General features: G+C 43.6%; 1 protein-coding gene across 2 annotated transcripts in view; it reads left to right on the top strand.

Moving 5' to 3' along the window:
• LOC140489435 (sodium-dependent neutral amino acid transporter B(0)AT2-like) overlaps positions 1–11,673 on the top strand; it is a 36,948-nt gene extending 25,275 nt beyond the window's left edge. For both annotated transcript variants that reach the window (XM_072588988.1, XM_072588989.1), the window contains 7 exons: positions 1,197–1,307; positions 2,231–2,472; positions 2,815–2,995; positions 3,450–3,651; positions 7,002–7,161; positions 8,000–8,162; positions 9,207–11,673. In XM_072588988.1, coding sequence (XP_072445089.1) covers positions 1,197–1,307; positions 2,231–2,472; positions 2,815–2,995; positions 3,450–3,651; positions 7,002–7,161; positions 8,000–8,162; positions 9,207–9,560 — 1,413 coding nt within the window. In that variant the 3' untranslated portion in view covers positions 9,561–11,673. The remainder of the gene's footprint in view (positions 1–1,196; positions 1,308–2,230; positions 2,473–2,814; positions 2,996–3,449; positions 3,652–7,001; positions 7,162–7,999; positions 8,163–9,206) is intronic.
• The last annotated feature ends 11,806 nt before the right edge of the window (positions 11,674–23,479 follow it).

The raw sequence follows: 23,479 nt of genomic DNA, 5'->3' as shown, positions 1-23,479 counted from the left end.
AATAGCTTCTGCATTCTCCACATAATCCATAAATACCAATGCATATTCCTAACAATGTTAAAGCCAAGTGGACAAGTGTGTTGGATGAATAAGGCTTCGTGTACTACCAAATATGATAAAGTCTTTGATGGATAGAACTGAACTTATTGACTGTCCAGATGGTGTACTGGAATAAGAGGCTAATGATGACAAAATGGGGTTATGGTAGTAAAAGAGTTTAGAGCAGAGGTGGACACAACAGAGATAAAACTCAGTGATTTTGGAATTGAGGGAATATGTGGTCTGAAACATGGCTTAGATCAAATAATCCCCAACTATCCACATCGTGGGGGTTACGTTGACCAGAAACTGAACTGGACTTGCCACATAAACACAACGGCTACAAGAGCAGGTCAGAGGCTAGGAATACTACAGCAAGCAACACACCACCTGATTCTGCAAAGCCTGCCCACCATCTACAAGGCACAAGTCAGGAATATAATGGAATACTCCCCACTTCCCGGATGAGTGCAGCCCCACCAACACTCAAGAAGCTTGACACCATTCAGGACAAAGCAGTCTGCTTGATTGGCACCACATTCACAAGCATCCACTCCCTCCACCATCGATGCTCAGTGGCAGCAGTCTGTAGAGTCGACAAGATGCACTGCTGAAATTCACCTCAGATCTTTAGACAATACCTCCCGTACCCACAATCACTTCCATCTAGAAGGACAGGGGCACAGATACATGGGAATGCCGCCATCTACAAGTTCCGCTCTAAGCCACTCACCATCCTAAAATATATTGCAGTTCCTTCACTGTCGCTGAGTCAAAGTCCTGGAATTCCCTCCCAAAGGACATTGAGGGTCACCTTCTAGCAGCTGGATTCATGAAGGCAGCTCACCATCACCCTCTCAAGGGCAACTAGGGACGGGCAATAAATGCTGGTCCAGCCAATGACACCCATACCCCATGAGAAAATAAAACAAATGAGATGAGACTGGGGTATGAGAATGATGGCATCGGTGTTAAATCATAGAATCCCAACAGTGTGGAAGTAGGCCATATAGGTATGAATGGAGTCCTGTGGTAGCTGATTGGCCTCTTTGCATTCCTACTTTTCTCAGACAGACATTTGCACACAATTACAGTAAGTTTTTGCTTTTCTCTTGCAATGAGTTACAGTAACATGATCACCACGATTTCCTTTGCAGGTGATGTACTTCAGCTCCATCTTCCCGTATGTGGTGCTTTTCTGTTTCCTTATTCGAGGTCTCCTTCTGGAAGGTTCCATCGATGGAATTCGCTACATGTTCACTCCTAAGGTAAAATTGAGGGGCTCTCACTCTGGAACTGACCAAGAGAGAGGCCTGGGCCCAGGCCACTGATGGGGGCTTGAGTCATAAATTTATTCACTGTTTTACCTCCTACAACAATATTCTCCTTTCCACAGTAAGCCTGGTTCCCAGCCAGATGGCTGAGTGTGATGTATAACTGGAACTCAGGCTGAATATTTCCTTACCTTGTCCAGTAACATTGAACTAATGATAGGATTCCTAATGCTATCCAGATTGAGAACCAGACACATTGGGACTAAAACCCACTGACAGCTGATTTCTACAGTCCAGTTCCACAGGCAGCATTGTCTGGCCCAGTGACAGGGCCTCACATTCATATTCCCCATTGAGATTGCTCACAAGTTGTAGAGTCATTCTTTTTTGACCCCTCAATGTCCCAAATTGGTGTTAGTGATGAGCCAGTGTCTCTGAGGGCTCCAAACAGTCAGAAAAAACAACCTTCATTGAGAGGCTTAGTTCTGTTTTCAGCCCTCAAGATTCCAAGGTAACAGCGGTTTATAGCATTCATAGCTGATTTCTTAACAATATGACAACAGTACAAGCTGATTTTATCCTGAGCCTTTTGATTCATAAAAATCAGTGTCAAACAACTTTACTCTGAATCTAACCCTGTGCTGTCCCTGTCCTGGGAGAGTTTGGGAACAGTTTCAAGGGAGCTTTCCATTTAAAGGAATAGAGGGAGCTTTATTCTGTGCTGTCAATGTCATGCAGAATGCTCAGGCCACATAGCACACTGTTAATGGAAACTTTATAATTAATGGTAAATTCAGTGATCATGTATTCCCAAGGGAAGCAACATTTCAGGTAAAGTGCTGTTTCCATTTTCTATAACTGAGTTAAATTTAAAGATTCATAAATGCCTTATTTAAAGTTGTTGGTTTCTTTTGAAGGTTGAGATCTTGATCGATACCCAAGTATGGCGACAAGCTGCCACCCAAGTGTTCTTCGCCCTGGGCCTTGGCTTTGGAAGTGTTATTGCTTATTCCAGCTACAATACCCGCACCAATAATTGCCATTTTGATGCTTTCCTTGTCTCCTTCATCAACTTCCTGACGTCTGTGTTTGCTACGTTGGTTGTTTTTGCAGTGCTGGGATTCCGGGCGAATGTGCTCACTCAGAAATGTGTGGCAAGGTTTGGCACCTGTTTAATGACAGAATTTTGAGTCATGTCACCTTTTTCTAAAGTGTTAAAAAAGCATTTAATTACAGGGATAAATAGCCTGTATATGGATTAAAGTTAGCTATCTAAAGTGTTATCAAAGGTTTATATAAGGTTTGAAAATATAAACGCTGTTTCAAGTTATTACACAGTCAGGCGGTTCACACTGCCCCCTTTTATGGAAGTGGTTTAATGTTTGGATCCACAAGGCCTATGGCTATTCCCACTTAGCGTCTGAACTGTCCTGAGTCGGGGAGTTGGGATTGGGTTTTTATGGTGTGTGGTTATTGATTAAAAGATTGCATTGTGTTTCAGGAACAGCCTCAAAGTGATTGACCTGATTGATAATGGAGTTTTGAACGGGAGTTTAATTCCAGAATATCTCAACTTTTCAACTGTAACAAATCAGGAATACAGAGAATGGTTTGACTCAGCGAGATCAGTATTAATCCCTCTTCATATCCAGCAATGCAAACTCGAACAAGAAATGCAAAAGGTAATTTACTCCTGTCACTTCATCAAGCTGGGATTCTGTAAATGAAGATGAAAGGAAAAAGGTGTTTCTCTGTGATTCACAGGAAGGCATAATAGCACTATTGCCTCACAGCGCCAGGGATGCAGGTTCGATCCCAGTCTTGGGTGACTGTGTCTATGTGCAGTTTGTACATTCTCCCCATGTCTGCATGCGTTTCTGCCAGGTGCTCTAGTTTCCTTCCATGTGATGGATTGGCTGTGCTAAAAGATTGTTCCCTATTATTTAAGGATGCGCTTGCTAGGTGGATTAGCCTTGAGAAATGCAGGGTTATGGGAATAGTGACTGGGTCTGGGTGGAATGCTGTTTGGAAGGTTGAGGATGGGCAAAATAGCTTCTTTCCGCACTATGATTTAGCTGAAAGGGAATTGTTGTGTAATGAAGTTTGGCTGATGTGTTGATTCTCTCTTTGTCTCAGGGTGTCGAGGGTACAGGCCTCGCTTTCATCGCTTTCACAGAAACTATTACACACTTTCCTGCCTCACCATTTTGGTCTATCCTGTTTTTTCTGATGTTGTTAAATTTGGGTATGAGCACAATGTTTGGAAATATGCAAGGAATTCTCACTCCTCTACTTGACAACTTCTCCTGTCTGGCTAGGAGGAAGTCCATTTTCACAGGTAATATGTAGTGGAAAGATTGAATCAACATTGGCAGTAACTGAATGGTCTCACTGGTATTTAGTAAAGAACATAGATACCCTTCCATTCTGATCCAGTCCAAATAATGTGAAAAGCTGTGGAACTGTGAAAACTTGTGTTCCCATTTCAATTGTCCATCACATCCTGTTTGCAATCTTTATGATTATCCAAGACCTCATCCTTCTCTAATGTCTCTCTGATATTGTCCACTATGTTCCCACAGGTTCCATTCTTATTTATCTCATAGTCGTATTGAATCAACTGCAATGGTTTCTCTTTCCACTCTTGCACTGACACCCCAGCATACCCAAAGAACCTTGACCACGTCCTAATTCTCATTTGCATGCTGCCTGTTCATTTCTACATTTCGATGCTGACACCCAACACGACCTCATCCAACCCAAACCTAGCCAACCCCTTGACCCCTTCCACTGCCTTGAAACTGTTAGGCAAGTTGTCCAGTATCCAGCACTGGAGAAGCACCAATTTCCTGTAATTAAATATTCAGGAATCTGAAGCCGTTACCCTCCCTGTCAAAAATTCCATTCCCTAGAAACCAACTCCATCTCTCTCCCTGTCAACCATCCAAGATGCAATCAGTCGGTTTATATTCTTGATGTCATGCTTGACACTGAGATAAAGTTCCAATCACAAATCCATGTTGTCATTAAGATTCCCCCTATTTCCAACTCTATAGAATCATCTAACTCTACCCTGCACCTACAAATCTGTTGGAATCTTCATCCATGCAGTTATTATCTTGCGACTTGATTATTTCAGCCTTCCGTACTCTAATCAAACTTCAGCTGCCCTCTTCCCTTGTCCTTGCATCAAGTCCTGTTCACCTTCTGTGCTCAATAACTTACATTAGATCTTGGCCATTTGATAACATGGTATTCAAATTCTTTTTTCTTGTTTACAAATCCTTGCGTGGTCTCTGCCCACCTCATCTGTGTAGCCTCTTGCGCCCCTGCAAGATCTCTGCCCTCCTGTAATTCTGGTTTCTTGTGCATCCCTGATTTTCATTGTCCCAACATTGGTGAGCATAATTTCCGCTTCCAAAGGACAAAACACACACATACCTTCTGTAACCCTCTCATTGCCCCTCTTCTTTAATATACTTCTTAAAAATATACCTCTTTCACCAAGCTTTTGGTCACTTGTAATGATATTTCCTTTACATAGCCAAGTATCATTTTTCTGTTGAGTAATATTTCCTGTGAAGTACTTTAGGATATTACTTAAAAAATTCAATATAAATACAAGTTGTTAAAGAGTCATGAAGTCATACAATTTATTGTTGTATGATTTGATGGCACAGTGGTTAGCACAGCTGCATCACAGCACCAGGGACCCAGGTTCAATTCCTGCCTTGGGTGATTGTCTGTGTGGAGTTTGCACATTCTCCCCGAATCTGCGTGGGTTTACTCCGCGTGCTCCGGTTTCCTCCCACAGTCCAAAGATGTGCATGTTAGGCAAATTGGCCATGCTAAATTGACCGTAGTGTTAGGTGAAGGGGTAAATTACAGGGAATGGGTCTGGGTGAGTTACTCTTCGGAGGGTCGGTATGGACTTGTTGGGCCAAAAGGCCTGTTTCCACACTAAGTTATTTAATCTAACATGGAAATGGACCCTTCAGTCCAACCTGTCCATGCTGAACACAATCCCAAACTAAACTAGTCCCACCTGCCTGCTCCTGGCCCATATCTCTTGAAACCTTTCCTATTCACATCCTTATTAAATTGTTTTTTAACCATTATAATTGTACCTACATCCACTTCTTCCTCAAAGTTCATTCCACATGCAAACCACCCTTTGTGTAAAACATTTGCCTCTCGTGTCTTTTTTTAAATCTCTCTCCAATCACCCTAAACATGTGCCCCCAGTGTTGAAATCCCCTACCCTAGGGGAAAGACAACTACCATTAACCCTATCTATACCCCTCATGATTTTATAAACCTCTATAACGTCACCTCTCAACTTGCTATGCTCCAGTGAAAAACATCCCAGGTTACCCAGTCTTTCTTCACAATTCAAACCTTGCATACTCTGCAACATCTTTGTATATATCTTTTGAACCCTCTCCAGCTTAATAATATCCTTTCAATAACTGGGTGACCAGAGCTGGACACAGTACCACTGAAGAGGCCTCATCTATACAACCTCAACTTGATTTCCCAACTCCTATACTTCAAGGACTGAGCAATGAAGACAGGCATGCTAAATGCCTTTTTAACCACCTGTCTATATGCGATACAAACTTCAAAGAATTATGTACCTGAACCCCTAGGTCCCTCTGTTCTGCAACACTGTATTAATTATAAAAGTTCTGTCCCTGTTTGTTGTATCAAAATGCAATACCTTGCATTTCATAAAATCTCTACAATGTGGAAGCTGACCATTCGGCTCACGCTGAAGAACATCCTACCCAGACCCACCCTCTACCTCTGTAACCTGCATTCCTATGGCTTACCCACCTAGCCTGCACATCCCTGGACACTATGGGCAAATTAGCATGGTCAATCCACCTAACCTGCACGTCTTTGGTCTGTGGGAGGAAACTGGAGCACCTGAAGGAAACCCACGCAGATATATCCAAATTGAACTCCACCTGCCATTTTTCAGCCCATTGACCCATTTGATCAAGATCCCTTTGGAATCGTAGAAAACCTTCTTCACTGTCTACAATTTTGGTGTTGTCCAAAACTTACTAACCATGCCTTCTATATTCTCATCCAAATCATTCATATAAATGACAAACAAAAAAGGACCCAGAACCGACAACTGTGGATCACTGCTGGTGACCTGTCTCCAGTCCAAAAAACAATCCTCCACCAACACTCTCTGTTGTCTTGTGTTAAGTCAGTTATGTATCCAATTGGCAAGCTCATCCTGAATACCATGTGATCTAACTTTACTAATTAGTTTATTATGTAGAACCTTATCAAAGGCTTTGCTCAAGTCCAAATAAGCAATGTCTACTTCTCAGTCCTCATCAATCTTTTCGTTTTGCCAAAATGCAATACCTTGCAATCCAAATTAAACTCCATCTGCCACTTCTCAGCACATTGACCCAGTTGCTCAAGATCTCTTTTTAATCTTAGATAAACTACTTCACTGTGTTGTTGGGCTCAGATCCAACACCGTTTCCCATTTCTGCACTAATTTAAATCTCTGACAGCTTCGATAAACAATGGAGTGTATGTTATGCTCTGATTTGCCCATTCTTTGCTATGCAGTGAGGGAGTAGGCCATTCAGCCCCTTAAACCTGCTCATACCTCATTTGTCATTCCAGCTGATGTAACACCTTGTTATCCTTTTAATCCAGTGGTCTGCTGCATACTGGGGTTTGTTATTGGAATGATATTTACACAGCGTTCTGGAAACTACTTTGTGACCATGTTTGATGATTACTCTGCAACACTACCTCTGATCATTGTGGTTCTGTTTGAGTTGATTGCTGTGGCGTGGGTCTATGGAGCTGACAGGTACATTCATAGTCTTTGGATTTCAGGCTCTATTTTTAATGTTCATTCTCTCTCTCTGTTAACCTTTTCCTTTCTCTCTTGGTTTGTTTTCACTCTCATCATTACAGATAAAATCATCTGTCTGCTAGTTCATTATACTGTTCCCTAAATCCTGTTTCCACTTGCTGACACTTTAATTAATATTCTCTGCTGCTGCTTTTGTAATTTGTTTACTCATCACATCTAGCAGTCTCACTCTCTCTGTCCAGTTCAACTCTTTTCCATTCCCTTTTTCTCGGTGGTCTTCATGACATTTCAAAAGTCAAACTGGACAGCTGGACACAACTTAAGCTTAGAGTGGTGCTGGAAAAGCACAGCAGGTCAGACAGCATCCAAGGAGCAGGAGAATTGACGTTTCATTAGGCTTCATCAGCACCACTCTAATCTTAACTCTAATCTCCAGCATCTCCAGTCCTCACTTTCACCTGGGACACACCTTAACCTGTGTCAGTCCTTGTACCACAAACACAAGTTAATGTGTGTGCTGAGGAAACTCTGGCTTTTGAGAGAGCAGCTGAACTGTCTGGCAGGACATTAAGAGACATCTTTATTCCCAAAGACATCTTTATCCAAGATTAAGATCCTGCTAAACAAATTAACTTTCTTTTGCAAACTCAATAATCTCTTCAACACTGTCCTCATCAAACACTGCCAGGGTTAGATACAGAGTAAAACTCCTCCTAATCTAGTAAAGTGAAAATAAAGCTATCTCTACACAGTGCCCATCAAATACATCTAGGAGTTGTGACCTGGAAATCCAGGTTCTAGATGGAATTGTAATTGAGGTTATTTGTTGTAGGTTTATGGATGATATCCAGGCAATGATTGGTCACCGTCCTGTTGTTGTATACAAGTATCTGTGGAAGTTTGTGTGTCCCACCATAATGCTGGCTCTGCTGTTGGCTAGTTTGATTCGCATGTGCATCAAGCATCCACAATATCGAGCATGGAGCCAAGAGAAGGTAAGACCAATCACAAATTGTTTAATATTTATTTCTACAAACCAAAATGACTGGGAAAGTTCTTTGCAGAATGGATTTGGCTTTAATTCAGGAGGTACAGAAAACTGAGTAACCTGTATAAGCTGCATGCCACTCTTCACAAATCTCACCAACTTTGATTAGGAGTGTGGGACTATGAAACTTTAAAATCACTGTCCTAGTAAAAATCCTTTATTGTCGCTGGGTCAACATCCTGGAATTCCCTCCCTAAGGGCATTGTGGGTCAACTCACAGCAGGTGGACTGCAGCAGTTCAAGAAGACAGCTCACCACAACCTCTCAAGGGCTTGTAGGGACGGGCAAGAAATGCTGACCAGCCAGAAACACCCACACCCCACAAATGAAAGTTTAAAAATTTCACAGTAATGGGGTCATGGCTTAAATCTAGGGTTGGGGGGGAGGGGGTTTGGGGATTGCTGGTGGTGGTGGTGTGGAAGTTGGAGATGGGGAGGGGAGAGAATCCAATCTTCCTGCAGCCATTAGAATAGAAGACAAGCCTGTGGGATCCCTACTGGCATCAGTTCAGATCTAATCTCGAGATGTTTCACTGCCTTCTATCATGTAACAGATTAAAATCTCTGTAAATGTTGACATTGATGGAAAAACTCTCAAAATCTTCCTCTGTTTAATACATCAGTGTACTTCGAACACTTGCAGGACAGGTACAGACTAAAATTCCACTTGTTTCTCTTTTTTAAAAAAAAGTAACAAAATACACTGATCCCATTAAACACCCTCAGAACAGTTACAGCACAGAATATAACTGTCTCTACACTGTATTGAAAGAGTGCTCCTTACTGCAGTGATGTGCCAAACCTGGAGTTCACTTCCTGTTGGTGTTTTGTCTTCTTTTCACTGGATGTGGGAGGTTGTAAGTCAAAGGCCTCAAGGTGATGTGTCTGCCCTTGTCCTATGTAAAAATTGATGATGTTTTTGATGTTGCTTCTGTTTGAAGTTTATTGAGAGTTTGGTGTGAATCCTTACTCATATCCTTTGCTGTTTCCAGGCAGAGGAGACACTGTTGGACTATCCTGGTTGGGCATTAGCCATGATGATCCTCCTGATCATCATTGCTTGTTTGCCCATCCCCCTGATGTACATCCAGTACACTGTGCAGGACAGGCTGAATAGAAACACCGCCTACTCAGAGTGTGTTTACATCAGGGGTGATGGAGATGATGAACCCACCCTCCCTGTGAATGAGAATGAGGAAGAGGAACCTGGGAGAAATGGATACCTGAAGGTTGAGACCGACGAGGAAGGGCTGGAAAGAGCAGAGCTGCTGGCAGAAGAGGAGGATGCACTTGAAATGGATGACATGTCACACGATAAAAAAGATGAATTGAGTGTCAAAGCCTAGTAACTCCTGTGGAGTTTGTTTGTCCATTTTAGACAACAAAAATATGCTGCAAACATTTTTAACAACTAACTACAAAGAGCAAACTCTGTCTTTTAATGGGGTGCTCATTTGTCTGAATGGGTGCTAATTTTTCTAAAGTACAAAATGGAACACTGGCTTGATTGACAAGCTCTGGTTATACTGAAGTTTGCAACCTGAAATCACCATACTGGAATTAATTTGAACTTTTAAAAATTCACCAACAATGCAAAAAATCCTATAGCAAAATGAAAACTTCATAAATTATCAGAAAGGAGCAGAAAGGAAATAATATTAACTCTTAATCAGTTGGGGTTTACATGGGAAGTGGGGCTGGGGTAGGGAAGTGGGGAGATAAGCAATTGGGTAGGAATGGGGAGTAACTGGGGAGTTGGGATGAGGTTGGGTGGATGGAATGGGCTGATGGGAGAGTTATCGCAACACTTTAAAGTCGGAGCCAACCTGATCAAGTATTCAGACAGTCAGCTGGGATGCTAGAGCAAATTGATCTCAGCTAAAGAAAACGTTTGCCTCTGCAACCAATAAGATACAGGCAAGGCAGCCTGGGTAGCAGCCACAGAGAAACAGGAGTCAAAGAGAGCAGCCAGTTTCTACATAGTTCTAGATCACACTTGGAAGAATAACTGAAAGCATTTCCAAGGGTAGTCCAATGTACTGAGTGGGACTCTGGGCTCCCAGAAGATTGAGCTTGTCCATGCCTCTCTAACTATGATATTGATGTGGAGGTGCTGGTGTTGGACTGGCGTGGACAAAGTTAGAAATCACACAACACAAGGTTAGAGTCCAACAGGTTTACCTGAAATCACCTGGTGTCATGTGACTTCTGACTATGGTGCCAACGGCCTATTCTGCAGCTGTGTGTGGCAGAGGTATCTCCTGAAATGGTACCCACCCCAACACACCTAATACGAAAGATGGGAGGCAAATGCTTTGTAATATACACAGATGAGGAGAACTCTATGTTTTAATGGAATCGATGAGAAGGGAGCTGTCTTACCCACTTGATTATTTATTCTTTTGTCGGATATGGATGTCTTTGATAAGTTACATATTTGTTTCCCATCTCTAGTTGCCCTTGAGAAGGCAATGGTGCACTGTACTCTGGAACTGCTGTTGTCCATTCAGTATAAGGGCACTCACAATGCTGTTGGGGAGGGAGTTCCACGATTTTGACTCAACAGCAGTGAAAGATTGACTATATTTCAAAGTCAGGATAGTCAGTGGCTAGAAGGGGAACTGCAGTGGTGTTTCTAAATATCTGCTGCCCTTGACCTTCAAGATGTTTGATGTAACAGATTTGGAAGATAGTGTTAAAGGAGTTTTGGCAAACTGTTGCAATGCATTTTGTATGTTCACAGTGCTGCTGCAGTCTATCTATCTATCCATCTAACTATCTGCAATCCTATATGTCAAGGTAGTCAGAAAACTCCTGGGGCTAAAGCTTTTAGTACCCTGGACCTGATGGCCTGCACTTTCAGGTCCTAAAGAAATGCTGTCAGGATAGTGGATGCATTGGTTGAAATCTTCCAAACTATCCTAGATTCTGGAAAGGTCCTAGCTGATTGAAAAACCCCACATGAAGGATCTTGCATTGGAAGCAGTTCTGAAAAGGTTCACTTGGCTGATTCCTGGATGAAGGTTCCGGAACAGGAGTCATATTGGACTCAAAAAGATTAACTCAGATTTTCTCTGCACAAACATGCTAAGGTCTCCAGCACTTTGCTTTTATTACAAGGATTGAAGGTGTTATGATGTGAGGAAAGTTGAGTAAGTTGGATTGATAGGTCATTTGGAGTTTAAAAGACTTGAGAGGTGATACTATCAGAATATATAAAATCCTAGGGAATTTGACAGGGTGGATGCTGAGAGGATGTTTCTTGTGGGGAATCTACAATGAAGGGGCACAGTTTTAAAATAAGTTATCTTCCATTTATGATGAAGATTTAAAAAAAAAAGTCTTGAGAGTTGTTAGTCTTTGGAATTATCTTTCCCGGAGAGCAGTGAGGGCTAGATCATGTGTATTTTCAAGTTTGAGTTAGAAAGATTTTTGATTGATGGGGGGGGAGGGGAGGGGGGTGTCAAATGGGTGGGGTGAGGCATTGTTACAGAAGGGGGAGTTAGGGGTATGGTCCAAAAAAAGTGATAAAATTGAATGACAGATCAGGTTTGAAGGCCGAATGGCCTATTCCAGCTCCTAATTCCTAGATCTTTTCTTTCTATCAAATGGTTGAGTGGAAATGAGATGTGAGTCGGTTGTGAGTTGGCGAATGGTTTATGATCACTGTCCACTGTCTCAGTCTTAGACTTACAGTTAGCACATCAGGTGATTCATTGAAGGTGGTCAGGGACTGTTGGCTCGAGCAGCTATCCTCTTTACTATCTCTCACAGATTGCACTTGTTGATGAGAAAGTTTTAACACCGCTTTTGATTGTTAATTGGGCATCAGCTTTCCATGTGTTCGTATAGTAGATGCTTCAAGGAGGAGATTGCCTTTGTGTTTGAAATGCTGTCATTGTGATGCCAGTGAAGACAGCTGCTCACCCAGGTAAGTGGAGAGTATTCCATCACAATCCTGATTCATACTTTGTCGAGAGTGGACAGGCTTTTGGAATCCACAGTAGATATTTGGCTAGCTCAGTTCAGTTCCTGGTCAATGATAACCCCATAGATGTTGATGGTGGGGGATTGATGCTAATAGTGTTAGTAATACTGTTGAATATCATGGAGAAAAAGTTGGATTCTCTCTGCTTGGAGATGGTCTTGGCTTGGCATTTGCATGGCACAAATGTTACTTGTCATTTATTCACCTAAGCCTGAATGTTGTCCAGGTCTTACTGCATTTATGACTAGCTTGCTTTAATATATGAGGAATTGCAAATGGTGTAAACATCAGCAAACATTGCCACTTCTGATTTAATGATGGAGGAAAAGTAATTGGGCTTGTTTATATTGGTAGTTGGAAGAGTGAAAGTTGATTAAAATGTAGAAGATCCTGAATGGGTCTTGACGAGGTTGATGTGGAAAGGACATTTCCACTTGTGGGTGAGTCGAGGACCAGGGGACACTGCTTTAAAATCAGGATCTTTCTTTTAGCATAGAGATATGGGGAATTTTTTTCTCTGAGGTTTATGCAACTTGGGGACTGTGCCTTAAAAGGTGGTGCAAGTGGGGTCAATGAATGCTTATACAGTGGAGGTGCATTGATTTTTGAGAACAACAGAATCAGAGGTTATCAGGGCAGATGGGAATGTAGAATTCAAGACGCAAGTAGATCAGCCATGATCCTGTTGAATGGTGGAGGAAATTTGAAAGTCAAACGCGAACCTTGGGTTTCTGTTTCATGTGCTTGAAGTAGCTGAACGCATACGATAGCACACGACCTGAGGAATTCCCATTCTGATGTCCTTGGATTGAGATAATTTAGCCTATAAAATGATAGTCATCTTCTTTTGTGCCAGGTATGAGCCAAGCACTTTAGAATTTTCCCCAGATTACAATTCACTTTTTTTAGGGTCTCCTTGATGACGTCAGGCAGTATCTGAATAGTTGTGGCAAAGGTGGTCACACTCACCTCATTCTGGCATTTAGCTCTTTTGTCCTTACTTTGGCCAAAGCTGAGTAATTCTGGCAGAATAGAAACTCTGTTTGCAGGTTTTTGCTGAGTACCAGCTTTTTGATAGCAGTGTCAATTTCCTGATGAACAAGAGTAGACAGAGGGTGGTATTTGGCTGGGTTGGATTTGCCCTGTTTTTCTGTACATGACATATCTGGCTAATTTTCTGCATAGCTAGTTGGTTGCCAGTGTTGTTGTTGTACTCGAACATCTTGGATAGGGGTGTGGCTAGTTTTGTAGCATGGGTCTTCCATTCTGTTATTAGCATGTTGTTAGGGCCCAAAGCTTTTACTGCCTTCAGTCTCTTCTTGATAGCAACCAAAGTAAACTGAATCGGTTAAAGATTGACATCTATAATGCTGGAGACCTCAGCAGCAGGCTGAGATGGATAAATGTCGAGAGTGTGGAGCTGGAAAAGCACAGCAAGTCAGGCAGCATCCGAGCAGTAGGAAAATCGACGTTTCAGGCATGAGCCTTGGATAAACCAGTCAACACTTCTCATTGAAGATTATTGCAAATGCTTCAGCTTTTTCTTTTACATTGACGTTATAGGTTCACCAATCATTGAGAAAAGGGATATTTTTAGAGCCTTCATGGGTGAGTTGTTTCATTATCTACCACCATTCACAAACTATATATGGCAGAACTGAAGAGCTTAGATGTGATTCCTTGATTTTGAGATTGCTTAGCCCTGTATATTGCATGTTGCTTCTGCTTTGACATGCAAATAAATCTTGTAGCTTCACCAGCTTGACACCTCATGTACAGTGCTGCTCCTGGCATGCCCTCCTACACTTTTTATTGAACCAGAATTAATCTCCTTGCTTAAATAAAAGTGAAATACTGTGGATACTGGAAATCCAAAACAAACACAGAAGTTGTTGGAGAAACTCAGCTGGTCTGGCAGCATCTGTGGGGAGAGATACCCAACATTTTAAATCCAGAATGACATCTTCAGAGTCTAATTGGACTAGAAACCTTAATGCTGTTTCTGTCTCCACAGATGCTGCCAGACCTGCCGAGTTTCACTAGTATTTTGTTTCAATCCCATAGTTTGATGCATGAGGATATGCTGAGCCCTGAGGTTACCATTTGTGGAAGAGTGTAACTCTGCTGATGCTGATTGCCCACAGTGCCTCATGAATGCCCAGCACTGAGTTACTAGATCTGTTTAACATGGTAGTGCCACACAACACATTGGAGAGTATTCTAACTGTGAAGATACAACTTCGACTCCACAAGAACTGGATGATTATCACTCTCATGGATACTGTCATGGACAGAGAGAGGCATGTAGATTGATATGGATGAGATCAAGTAGTTTTTGCACGTTTTGGTTCCCTTGCCACCTGTCACAGACCTAGTCTAGCAGCAGTGTCCTTTAGAACTCAAACAGCAAAGTCAGTAGTGTTGCTACTGAGCAACTTTGGTGAAGGACTTTGGACTGCCCCGCCAGAGTATATTCTGTGCCCTTGCCACTGTCAGTCATTTTTCTAGTTGGTGTTCAGCATGAAGAAGTACTAATTCCTCAGCAGAGTTGGGGGATAGAGGTTTCCTTTCCCATCTTTGACCTGATGCCGTGAGACTTAATGGTGTCCTGACAGTATGCTCAGGGGAATTCCCTCCGAATTGTATACCACTGCTACCACTTTTGGTGGGTTTGTCTTAGCAGGGCAGGACATACCCAAGGATGGTGATGATGCAGTGTACGTTAGCTATGCTTCAGTGTATTTGACAAAATAAAATTATTATTTGTTTTGGGCAGAGGGTGCCATTGTCATTTCTGATACTAAGGTCAATGCTGAGGGGTCGGTTCCAGTGTATTCTTTCTCACTATTTCTGTATTAGCTTGATACAAATGAATGTCTTGGACATTTCAGAGGGCAGTTAAAGGACAGTCACATACTGGCCAGACAGGGCAAGGACAGCAGATTTCTTGTCCTAAAGGACACTAATGCCCAGTTTGGATTTTACAGTTGGACAGACCTCCTCTCCATAGTGAAGCTGAATTAAAAAGTCAGCACTTGTTGTTCAAAAGGGACTGAACAGTTCAGCTTTCAGACCTCATTACTTTATTTTTCTGTAGCAGTGGGGTGCTGGATTTAATTTCCACAAAATAAAAGACGGAGGTTATTCAGTGGGACACTATAACGAACAGTAAATTGTCCAATTTGTCATATTCTTCGCTGTGACAGATTGGAATTTCATTGTCTCAGATTTTCAATATTTGAGCATAGGTACGAGTGCAAGTTGTGTGTGGTGTGCATGTGTAAGTGAACGTGATTTTATATATGCACATCCGTGTACGTGTCTCTATGGGTGTACATTTATTGTATTCCTACATACTTGTAATAAAGTATTTCTGTCTCCAAAGGAATGGACAATCCAGTAGTCCAACTGTTTACAGAATTAATGTCAGGAACTGTTAACTTTTAAAATTAACTATTGGATAAAAAGTGTTATCTGTGCTCTATCTGAACCATTTCGTAAGAAAATACTGAGTATTTTTGAAGCGCATTGCATGAAAATAAAATCACGTGTACAGCACAGACCAGTGTGAAGTTGTGATGTGTTAGTGATTATCATAGGGAGAGAGCCAGTAATCAGCTTTGTGAACATCGCATCTTTGATACACTTCACATCCCATAATACCAAAGGTGATAACCAACCAGTTTATGATTTTGAGCTTTCAACAGCACCAGGATTTTTTTTTGACAATTTTATTTTGTCACCTGTCCACCTGAACAGGTGATAGGATCTCCCATCTCAAGAACAAAGAAAATTTACAGCCCAGGAACAGGCCCTTCAGCCCTCCATGCCTGAGCCGATCCAAATCCACTGTCTAAACCTGTCACCCAATTCCTAAGCATTTGTATCCCTCTGCTCCCCACCTACTCGTGCATCTGTCCAGACACATCTCAAATGAATCTACCCTGCCTGCTTCTACCATCTCTGCTGGCAATGTGTTCCAGACGCCCACCACCCTTTGTATGAAGTACTTGCCGCGTGTATTTCCATTAAATTTTCCACCTCTCACATTGAAAGCATGACCTCTCATTATTGAATCCCTCACCCTGGGAAAAAGCTTGTCTCAGTCCACCCTGTCTATACCCTTCATGATTTTGTAAACCTCAATCAGGTCCCCCCTCAATTTCCTTTTTCCTAATGAAAACAAACCTAACCTACTTAACCTGTCTTCATAGCTAGCACCTTCCATACCAGGCAACATCCTCGTAAACCTTCTCTGCACCCTCTCCAAAGCGTCCACATCCTTTTGGTAATGTGGTGACCAGAACTGTACACAGTATTCTAAATGCGGCCGAACCAATGTCTTGTATAATTTTAACATGATCTGCCAGCTCTTATACTCAATACTCCGTCCAATGAAGGCAAGTATACTATTTGCCTTCTTGACCACTCTATCCACCTGTGCATCTCTGCCCATCAATTTTTCCCAAGGCTCTTCCATTCATTGTATAATTCACTCTAGATTTAGTCTTGCCTAAATGCATCACCTCACATTTGTCTGGATTGAAAGCCATCTGCCACTTTTCTGCCCAACTCTCCAGTCTATCTATATTCTCCTGAAATCTCTGACAGTCCCTTAAGCTTCTGCCACTCCACCTATCTTTGTGTCATCTGCAAACTTGCTGATCATACCAACAGTACCCTCTTCTAGATCATTTATGTATATCACAAACAACAGTGGCCCCAACACTGACCCCTGTGGAACACCACTGGTCACCTTTCTCCATTTCGAGAAACTCCCTTCAACTACTACTCTCTGCCTCCTGTTGCTCAAACAGTTCTTTATCCACCTAGCTAGAACACCCTGCACACCATGTGACTCCACCTTCTCCATTAGTCTACAATGGGGAACCTTCTCAAACGCCTTACTAAAGTCCATGTATATGAAATCAACAGCCCTTCCTTCATCTAACAACTTGGTCACTTCCTTGAAGAACTCTATTAAGTTGGTAAGGCACGATCTCCCTCACAAAACCATGTTGCCTTTCACTGATAAGCTCATTCTTGTCTAAATATAGACCCTATCACTCAGTACCCTCTCCAGCAACTTTCCCACCATTGATGTCAGGCTCACTGGTCTGTAGTTACCCGGAATATCCCTACTATCTTTCTTGTACAGGGGGACAACATGAGCAACCTTCCAGTCCTCCAGCACCTCACCTGTATTTAAGGATGCCACAAAGATATCTGTCAGGGCCCCAGATATTTCCTCTCTCGCCTCCCTCAGCAACCTGGGATAGATCCCATCCAGTCCTGGGGATTTGTCCACCTTAACCTCTAGCCTACCCAACACATCTTCCCTACTTATGCCAATGTGATCCAGACTAATCAAACTTCTATCTCCAATCTCAAGATTCATCATGTCCCTCTCCTCAGTGAACACTGATGCAAAATAATCATTCAGAATCTCACCCATTTTCTCAGGTTTGGCACACAGCCTTCCTTCATTATCTTTTAGTGGACCAATCCTTTCTCTAGTTACCCGCTTGCTTCTTATACAAGAATAAAATGTTTTGGGATTCTCCTTAATTCTGCTCGCTAAAGCTATATCATAAGCTTTTAGCCCGCTTGATTCCTTGTTTAAAACTTGTCCTACTCTTCCGATATTCCTCGAGGATCTGTTCTGTTCTTAGCTGCCTAGACCTTATGTACGTTTCCCTTTTCCTCTTGGCTAGTCGTACAATTTCTCCTGTCATCCACGGTTCATGAATCTTGCTCTTCCTACTCTTTGCCTTCAACGGGACGTGTCTATCCTGCACTACCATTAACCTATCTTTGAAAGCCTCCCACATCTCAAATGTGCACTTTCCTTCAAATAACTGTGTCCAATCCACATTTCCCAGCTCCTGCCTAATGTGCACAGCTTCGTCAACACTGACCCTCAGCTACGGCAGCACTCCCTTGGCACTGACACTTACAGAATCTCAATCACAGAATTGTTATTACACAGGAGACTATTCAGCCCACCATGCCTGCACAAGCTCTTCAAATTAGCATCATTATCTGTACACTATTGCTATCTTAATAATCTTCCTTTCCTTCTTGAATGCCCCGTATCCACCATAATCTCAATACTCCATAACCCTCATACCCCCAACCCCAATATCCCCCTCAATACCAACCAACCCCATACCCACCGTAAAGTTAAAGTGAGTGTGGTGTTGGGGTGGACACTTTAACTGTCCACCACAATATCCCATTGTCAAATATCCAGCCCCTCAACCCCCCCATAACCCCAATACCCCAACCTCATAACCCCAATATCCCCCAACCCCATAACACAACTCCATAACCTCAAACTCAACTGTCCACCTCAATATCCCCCAACCCCATACCTATCTTAAATGTCCACCCCAAAACCCCACTGTCAACTATCCACCACCCCATAAATCCTTCATTATCCCACCCTCAATAACCTCCCCAATACCCTAACTCCCTACTCTCAACCCCACAATGCCCAGTACCTACCCACAGGGAGGAGGAATCTTGGAGGCACGAGAGGGCTTGAGACCATAATACATAGTAGATCCAGCTTCTATATCTTATAATCTTAACACCCTCCCTTGAACTGTCAAGCCCCCAATGTACTCAGCATCCCTCTGTCACCCCCTCTTCACATCCCTACTCCCTCCCTCCCCTCACACACCTTCCCTCTCATCTGTCTTCCACCAGGGGATCATCTGGAAATTGAAGCATCTCAACCTCCAAAGCATAAGGGGAGTGTGTTCAATTCAAGCCATTCAGTATCATATCGAGGGAGGTTGACTGGAACAAGTGTTTGGCAGGAAAAATGGGAAGTGAATAATGGGATACCTTCAGAGTGAATGGTTCAGATACAGTCGAGGTGCATTCCCTCAAATGGAAAAGGTAGGACAAACACATCTAGAGCTCCCTAGATGACAAACGAGGCAAAAATTAACATTAGGAAAAGAAAATGTGCTTCTTACAGGTGTAAGACAAAAATACAATTCATGATGAGCACAAGTACAGAAGGTTTAGAGGGGAGGTGAAAAACACTTTAACTGTTTTGGGGGGTTCACGAAGTTATTAGATTAGATTAGATTACTTACAGTGTGGAAACAGGCCCTTCGGCCCAACAAGTCCACACCGCCCCGCCGAAGCGTAACTCACCCATACCCCTACATCTACATCTACCCCTTACCTAACACTACGGGCAATTTAGCATGGCCAATTCACCTGACCTGCACATCTTTTGGACTGTGGGAGGAAACCGGAGCACCCGGAGGAAACCCACACAGACACGGGGAGAACGTGCAAACTCCACACAGTCAGTCGCCTGAGGCGGGAATTGAACCCAGGTCTCTGGCGCTGTGAGGCAGCAGTGCTAACCACTGTGCCACCGTTGGGGGTATTGAGGCAGTATGGGGTTATTGATGGGTGTTACGTTGGTATTTTGGGGGTATTGAAGGGGATTATGGAATTGGAGGTGTTATGGAGATATTATGGGGTGTATTTTTGGGGAGGGGAGGTTGTTGGAGGCATGAAGGAGGAACTGAGCAGAACTGACTGGGAGAGGAGCCTAGCAGGAAAGATAGTGGAACTGCAATGGCAGGAGTTTCTGGAAGTAATTCAGGAGACACAACAAAGATTCATCCCAAGGAAAAAGAAGCATGGTACAGAGAGGACGAGGCAATCGTGGCTGATGAGGAAAATTAGAGAGAGCATAAAAGCAAAATAGCAAGCATATAAAATAGTGAAGAACAGTGGGAAACCAGAGAGTTGAGAAGTTTACAGAGGGCATCAAAAAACTAAAATAAGGAGGGAGAATTTTAAATATGAGGCTAAGTTGGCCAGTAGTATAAAGGAAGAATGTAAGAATTTCTTTAAATATATAAAGGGCAAAACAGAGGCAAAAGTGAACATTGGGCTGCTGGAAAATGCTGCAGGAGAGATAGTAGTGGGGGAACAAGGAAATGGCTGAGGAACTTAATAATTACTTTGCATCAGTCTTCACAGTGGAAGACACAATAATTTCCCAAAAATTCAAGAGAGTGAGGGGGCAGAGCTGAGTATGGTGGCCATCAGCAAGGAGAAGGTGGAAGAAAAACTGATAGGCCTGAAGGTGGATAAATCACCTGGACCAGATGGACTACACCCCAGAGTTCAATGGGAGATAACTGAAGAGCAACTGGAGGAGTTCGTGGTAATCTTTCAAGAATTGCTAGAATCAGGGACAATCCCAGGTGAATGGAAATTCACTAAAGTAACACCCCTGTTTAAGAAGGCAGTAAAGCAGAAGACAGAAATTATGGACCAATTTCCTTGGGTCCATGCAATCCATCATAAAGAATGAAATTTCTGAATACTTGAAAGTGTATGGTAAAATAGGCAGGGGTCAGCACGGGTAGGTCATGCCTGACAAATCTGCTAGACTTATTTGAGGATGTAGCAAGCAAATTAGACCAAGGAGAGCCAATGGATGTTATCTACCTGGACTTCAAGAAGGCCTTAGACAAAGTGCCACACCAGGAGGCTACTGAGTAAGATAAGGGTCTAGGCAAGGTGCTAGCATGGATAGAAGTTTGGCTGTCTGGCAGAGAATGGGGATAAAAGGGTCCTTCTTGGGATGCAGCCGGTGACAAGTGGTGTTCCACAAGGCTCAGTGTTGGGATTCTAACTTTTCACTTTCTACATTAACGATCTGGATGAAGGAACTGAGGGCATTGTGGTTACATTTGCAGATGATACAAAGATAGGTAGAGGAACAGGTAGCATTGATGAGGTGGGGAGGCTGCAGAAAGGTTTGAACCTGTTAGAACAGACAAAGAAGTGGCAGATGAAAGGATGAGATCATGTACCTTGGCAAGAAGAAGAGGCATTGACTATTTTCTAAACGGGGAGCAAATTCAGAAGTCTGAAGTGCAAAAAGACCTGGAAGTTCTAATCCAGGATTCTCTTTCAGTAAACTTGCAGGTTGAGTCAGTAGTGAGGAAGGGAAATGCAATCATGGCATTTATTTTGAGAGGACGTGAATATAAGAGCAAGGATATACTTCTGAGGCTCTATAAAGCCACATTTGGAATATTGTACGTAATTTTGGGCCCCATATCCCAGGAAGGATGTAATGGCCTGGGGGGTAATGGGGTATTGAGGGTTACTGGGGGTTATGGGGTATTGGGGGTTATTGAAGTTTATGGGGTACTGGGTATTTGGGCAGTATTGGGGGTTATGGGGTACTGGCTATTTGGGGGTTATGGGGTATTGGGGTTATGGAGTATTGGGTATTTGGGAGGGATTGGGGGTTATGGGGTATTGGGTATTTGGGGGTTATGGGGTATTGGGTATTTGGGAGGTTTTGGAGGTTATGGGGTATTGGGTATTTGGGGAGTACTGGGGTTATGAGGTATTGGGTATTTCGGAGTATTGGGGGTTATGGGGTATTGGGTACTGGGTGTTATGGGGTATTGAGGGTTATGGGGTATTGGGTATTTGGGGGTATTGGGAGTTATGGGGTATTGGGGATTATGGGAGGTTATTGGGGTTATGGGGTATTGGGGATTTGAGGGGCATTGGGGGATATGGGTTATTGGGGTTATGGGTTATTGGGGGATATTGGGGGTTATGGGTTATTGGGGGTTTGGGGAGGTTATGGGGTATTGGGGATTATGGGGTATTCTTGGTTATGGGGTGTTGGTGGTTATGGGGTATTGGGTGTTTTGGGGGTATTGGGGGTTATTGGGTATGGGGGGTACTGGGGGTTATAGGGTCTGGGGGGGTTACTGGGTGTTATGGGGTATTGGGGGTTACTGGGAGTTATGGGGTATGAGGGGTTACTGGGGTATTGGGGGGGTTATTGGCGGTTATGGGGAATTGAGGGTTACTGGGGGTTATTGGGTATTACTGGGGGTTATGGTGTATACTGGGGTATTGGGGGTTATTGGTGTTATGGGGATTACTGAGAGTTATGGGCTATTGGCGGTTACTGGTGGTTATGGGGGTTAGTGGGTGTTATGGGAGGTTATTGGGTAATGGGGGTTATGGTGGTATTGGGGGTTATGGTAGGTTATGAGGGTATTGGGGGTTATGGTGGTATTGGGGGTTATGGGAGGTTATGGGGGTATTGGGGGTTATGGTGGTATTGGGGGTATGGGAGGTTATGGTGGTATTGGGAGTTATGGGAGTATTGGGGGTTATGGGGGGGTTATGAGACGTTATAGGGTATTGGGGGTTATGGGGGTATTTGGGGTTATGGCAGTATTGGGGGTAATGAGGTATTTGGGGTTATGGCAGTATGGGGGGTAATGGGGGTTATGGGCTATTGAGGGTTATGGGGGTATTGGGGGTTATGGGGGGGTTATGAGACGTTATAGGGTATTGGGGGGTTAGGAGGTTGTGGGGGTATTGGGAGGTTATGGGGGGTTAGGAGGTTGTGGGGGTATTGGGAGGTTATGGTGTTATGGGGGGTTAGGAGGTTGTGGGGGTATTGGGAGGTTATGGTGTTATGGGGGGTTAGGAGGTTGTGGGGGTATTGGGAGGTTATGGGGTTATGGGGGGTTAGGAGGTTGTGGGGGTATTGGGAGGTTATGGGGTTATTGGGGGGTGAGGAGGTTGTGGGGGTATTGGGAGGTTATGGGGTTATTGGGGGTGAGGAGGTTGTGGGGGTATTGGGAGGTTATGGGGTTATGGGGGGTGAGGAGGTTGTGGGGGTATTGGGAGGTTATGGGGTTATGGGGGGGTGAGGAGGTTGTGGGGGTATTGGGAGGTTATGGGGTTATTGGGGGGTGAGGAGGTTGTGGGGGTATTGGGAGGTTATGGGGTTATTGGGGGGTGAGGAGGTTGTGGGGGTATTGGGGGGGTATGGGGTTATTGGGGGGTGAGGAGGTTGTGGGGGTATTGGGGGGTTATGGGGTTATTGGGGGGTGAGGAGGTTGTGGGGGTATTGGGGGGTTATGGGGTTATTGGGGGGTGAGGAGGTTGTGGGGGTATTGGGGGGTTATGGGGTTATTGGGGGGTGAGGAGGTTGTGGGGGTATTGGGAGGTTATGGGGTTATTGGGGGGTGAGGAGGTTGTGGGGGTATTGGGGGGTTATGGGGTTATTGGGGGGTGAGGAGGTTGTGGGGGTATTGGGGGGTTATGGGGTTATTGGGGGGTGAGGAGGTTGTGGGGGTATTGGGGGGTTATGGGGTTATTGGGGGGTGAGGAGGTTGTGGGGGTATTGGGAGGTTATGGGGTTATTGGGGGGTGAGGAGGTTGTGGGGGTATTGGGGGTTATGGGGT

Source organism: Chiloscyllium punctatum, chromosome 18, assembly GCF_047496795.1.
Source record: "Chiloscyllium punctatum isolate Juve2018m chromosome 18, sChiPun1.3, whole genome shotgun sequence".
Classification (NCBI taxonomy): Eukaryota; Metazoa; Chordata; class Chondrichthyes; order Orectolobiformes; family Hemiscylliidae; genus Chiloscyllium; species Chiloscyllium punctatum.
Note: the sequence above shows the minus strand (reverse complement) of the source record. Positions and strands in the feature narration are given on the sequence as shown.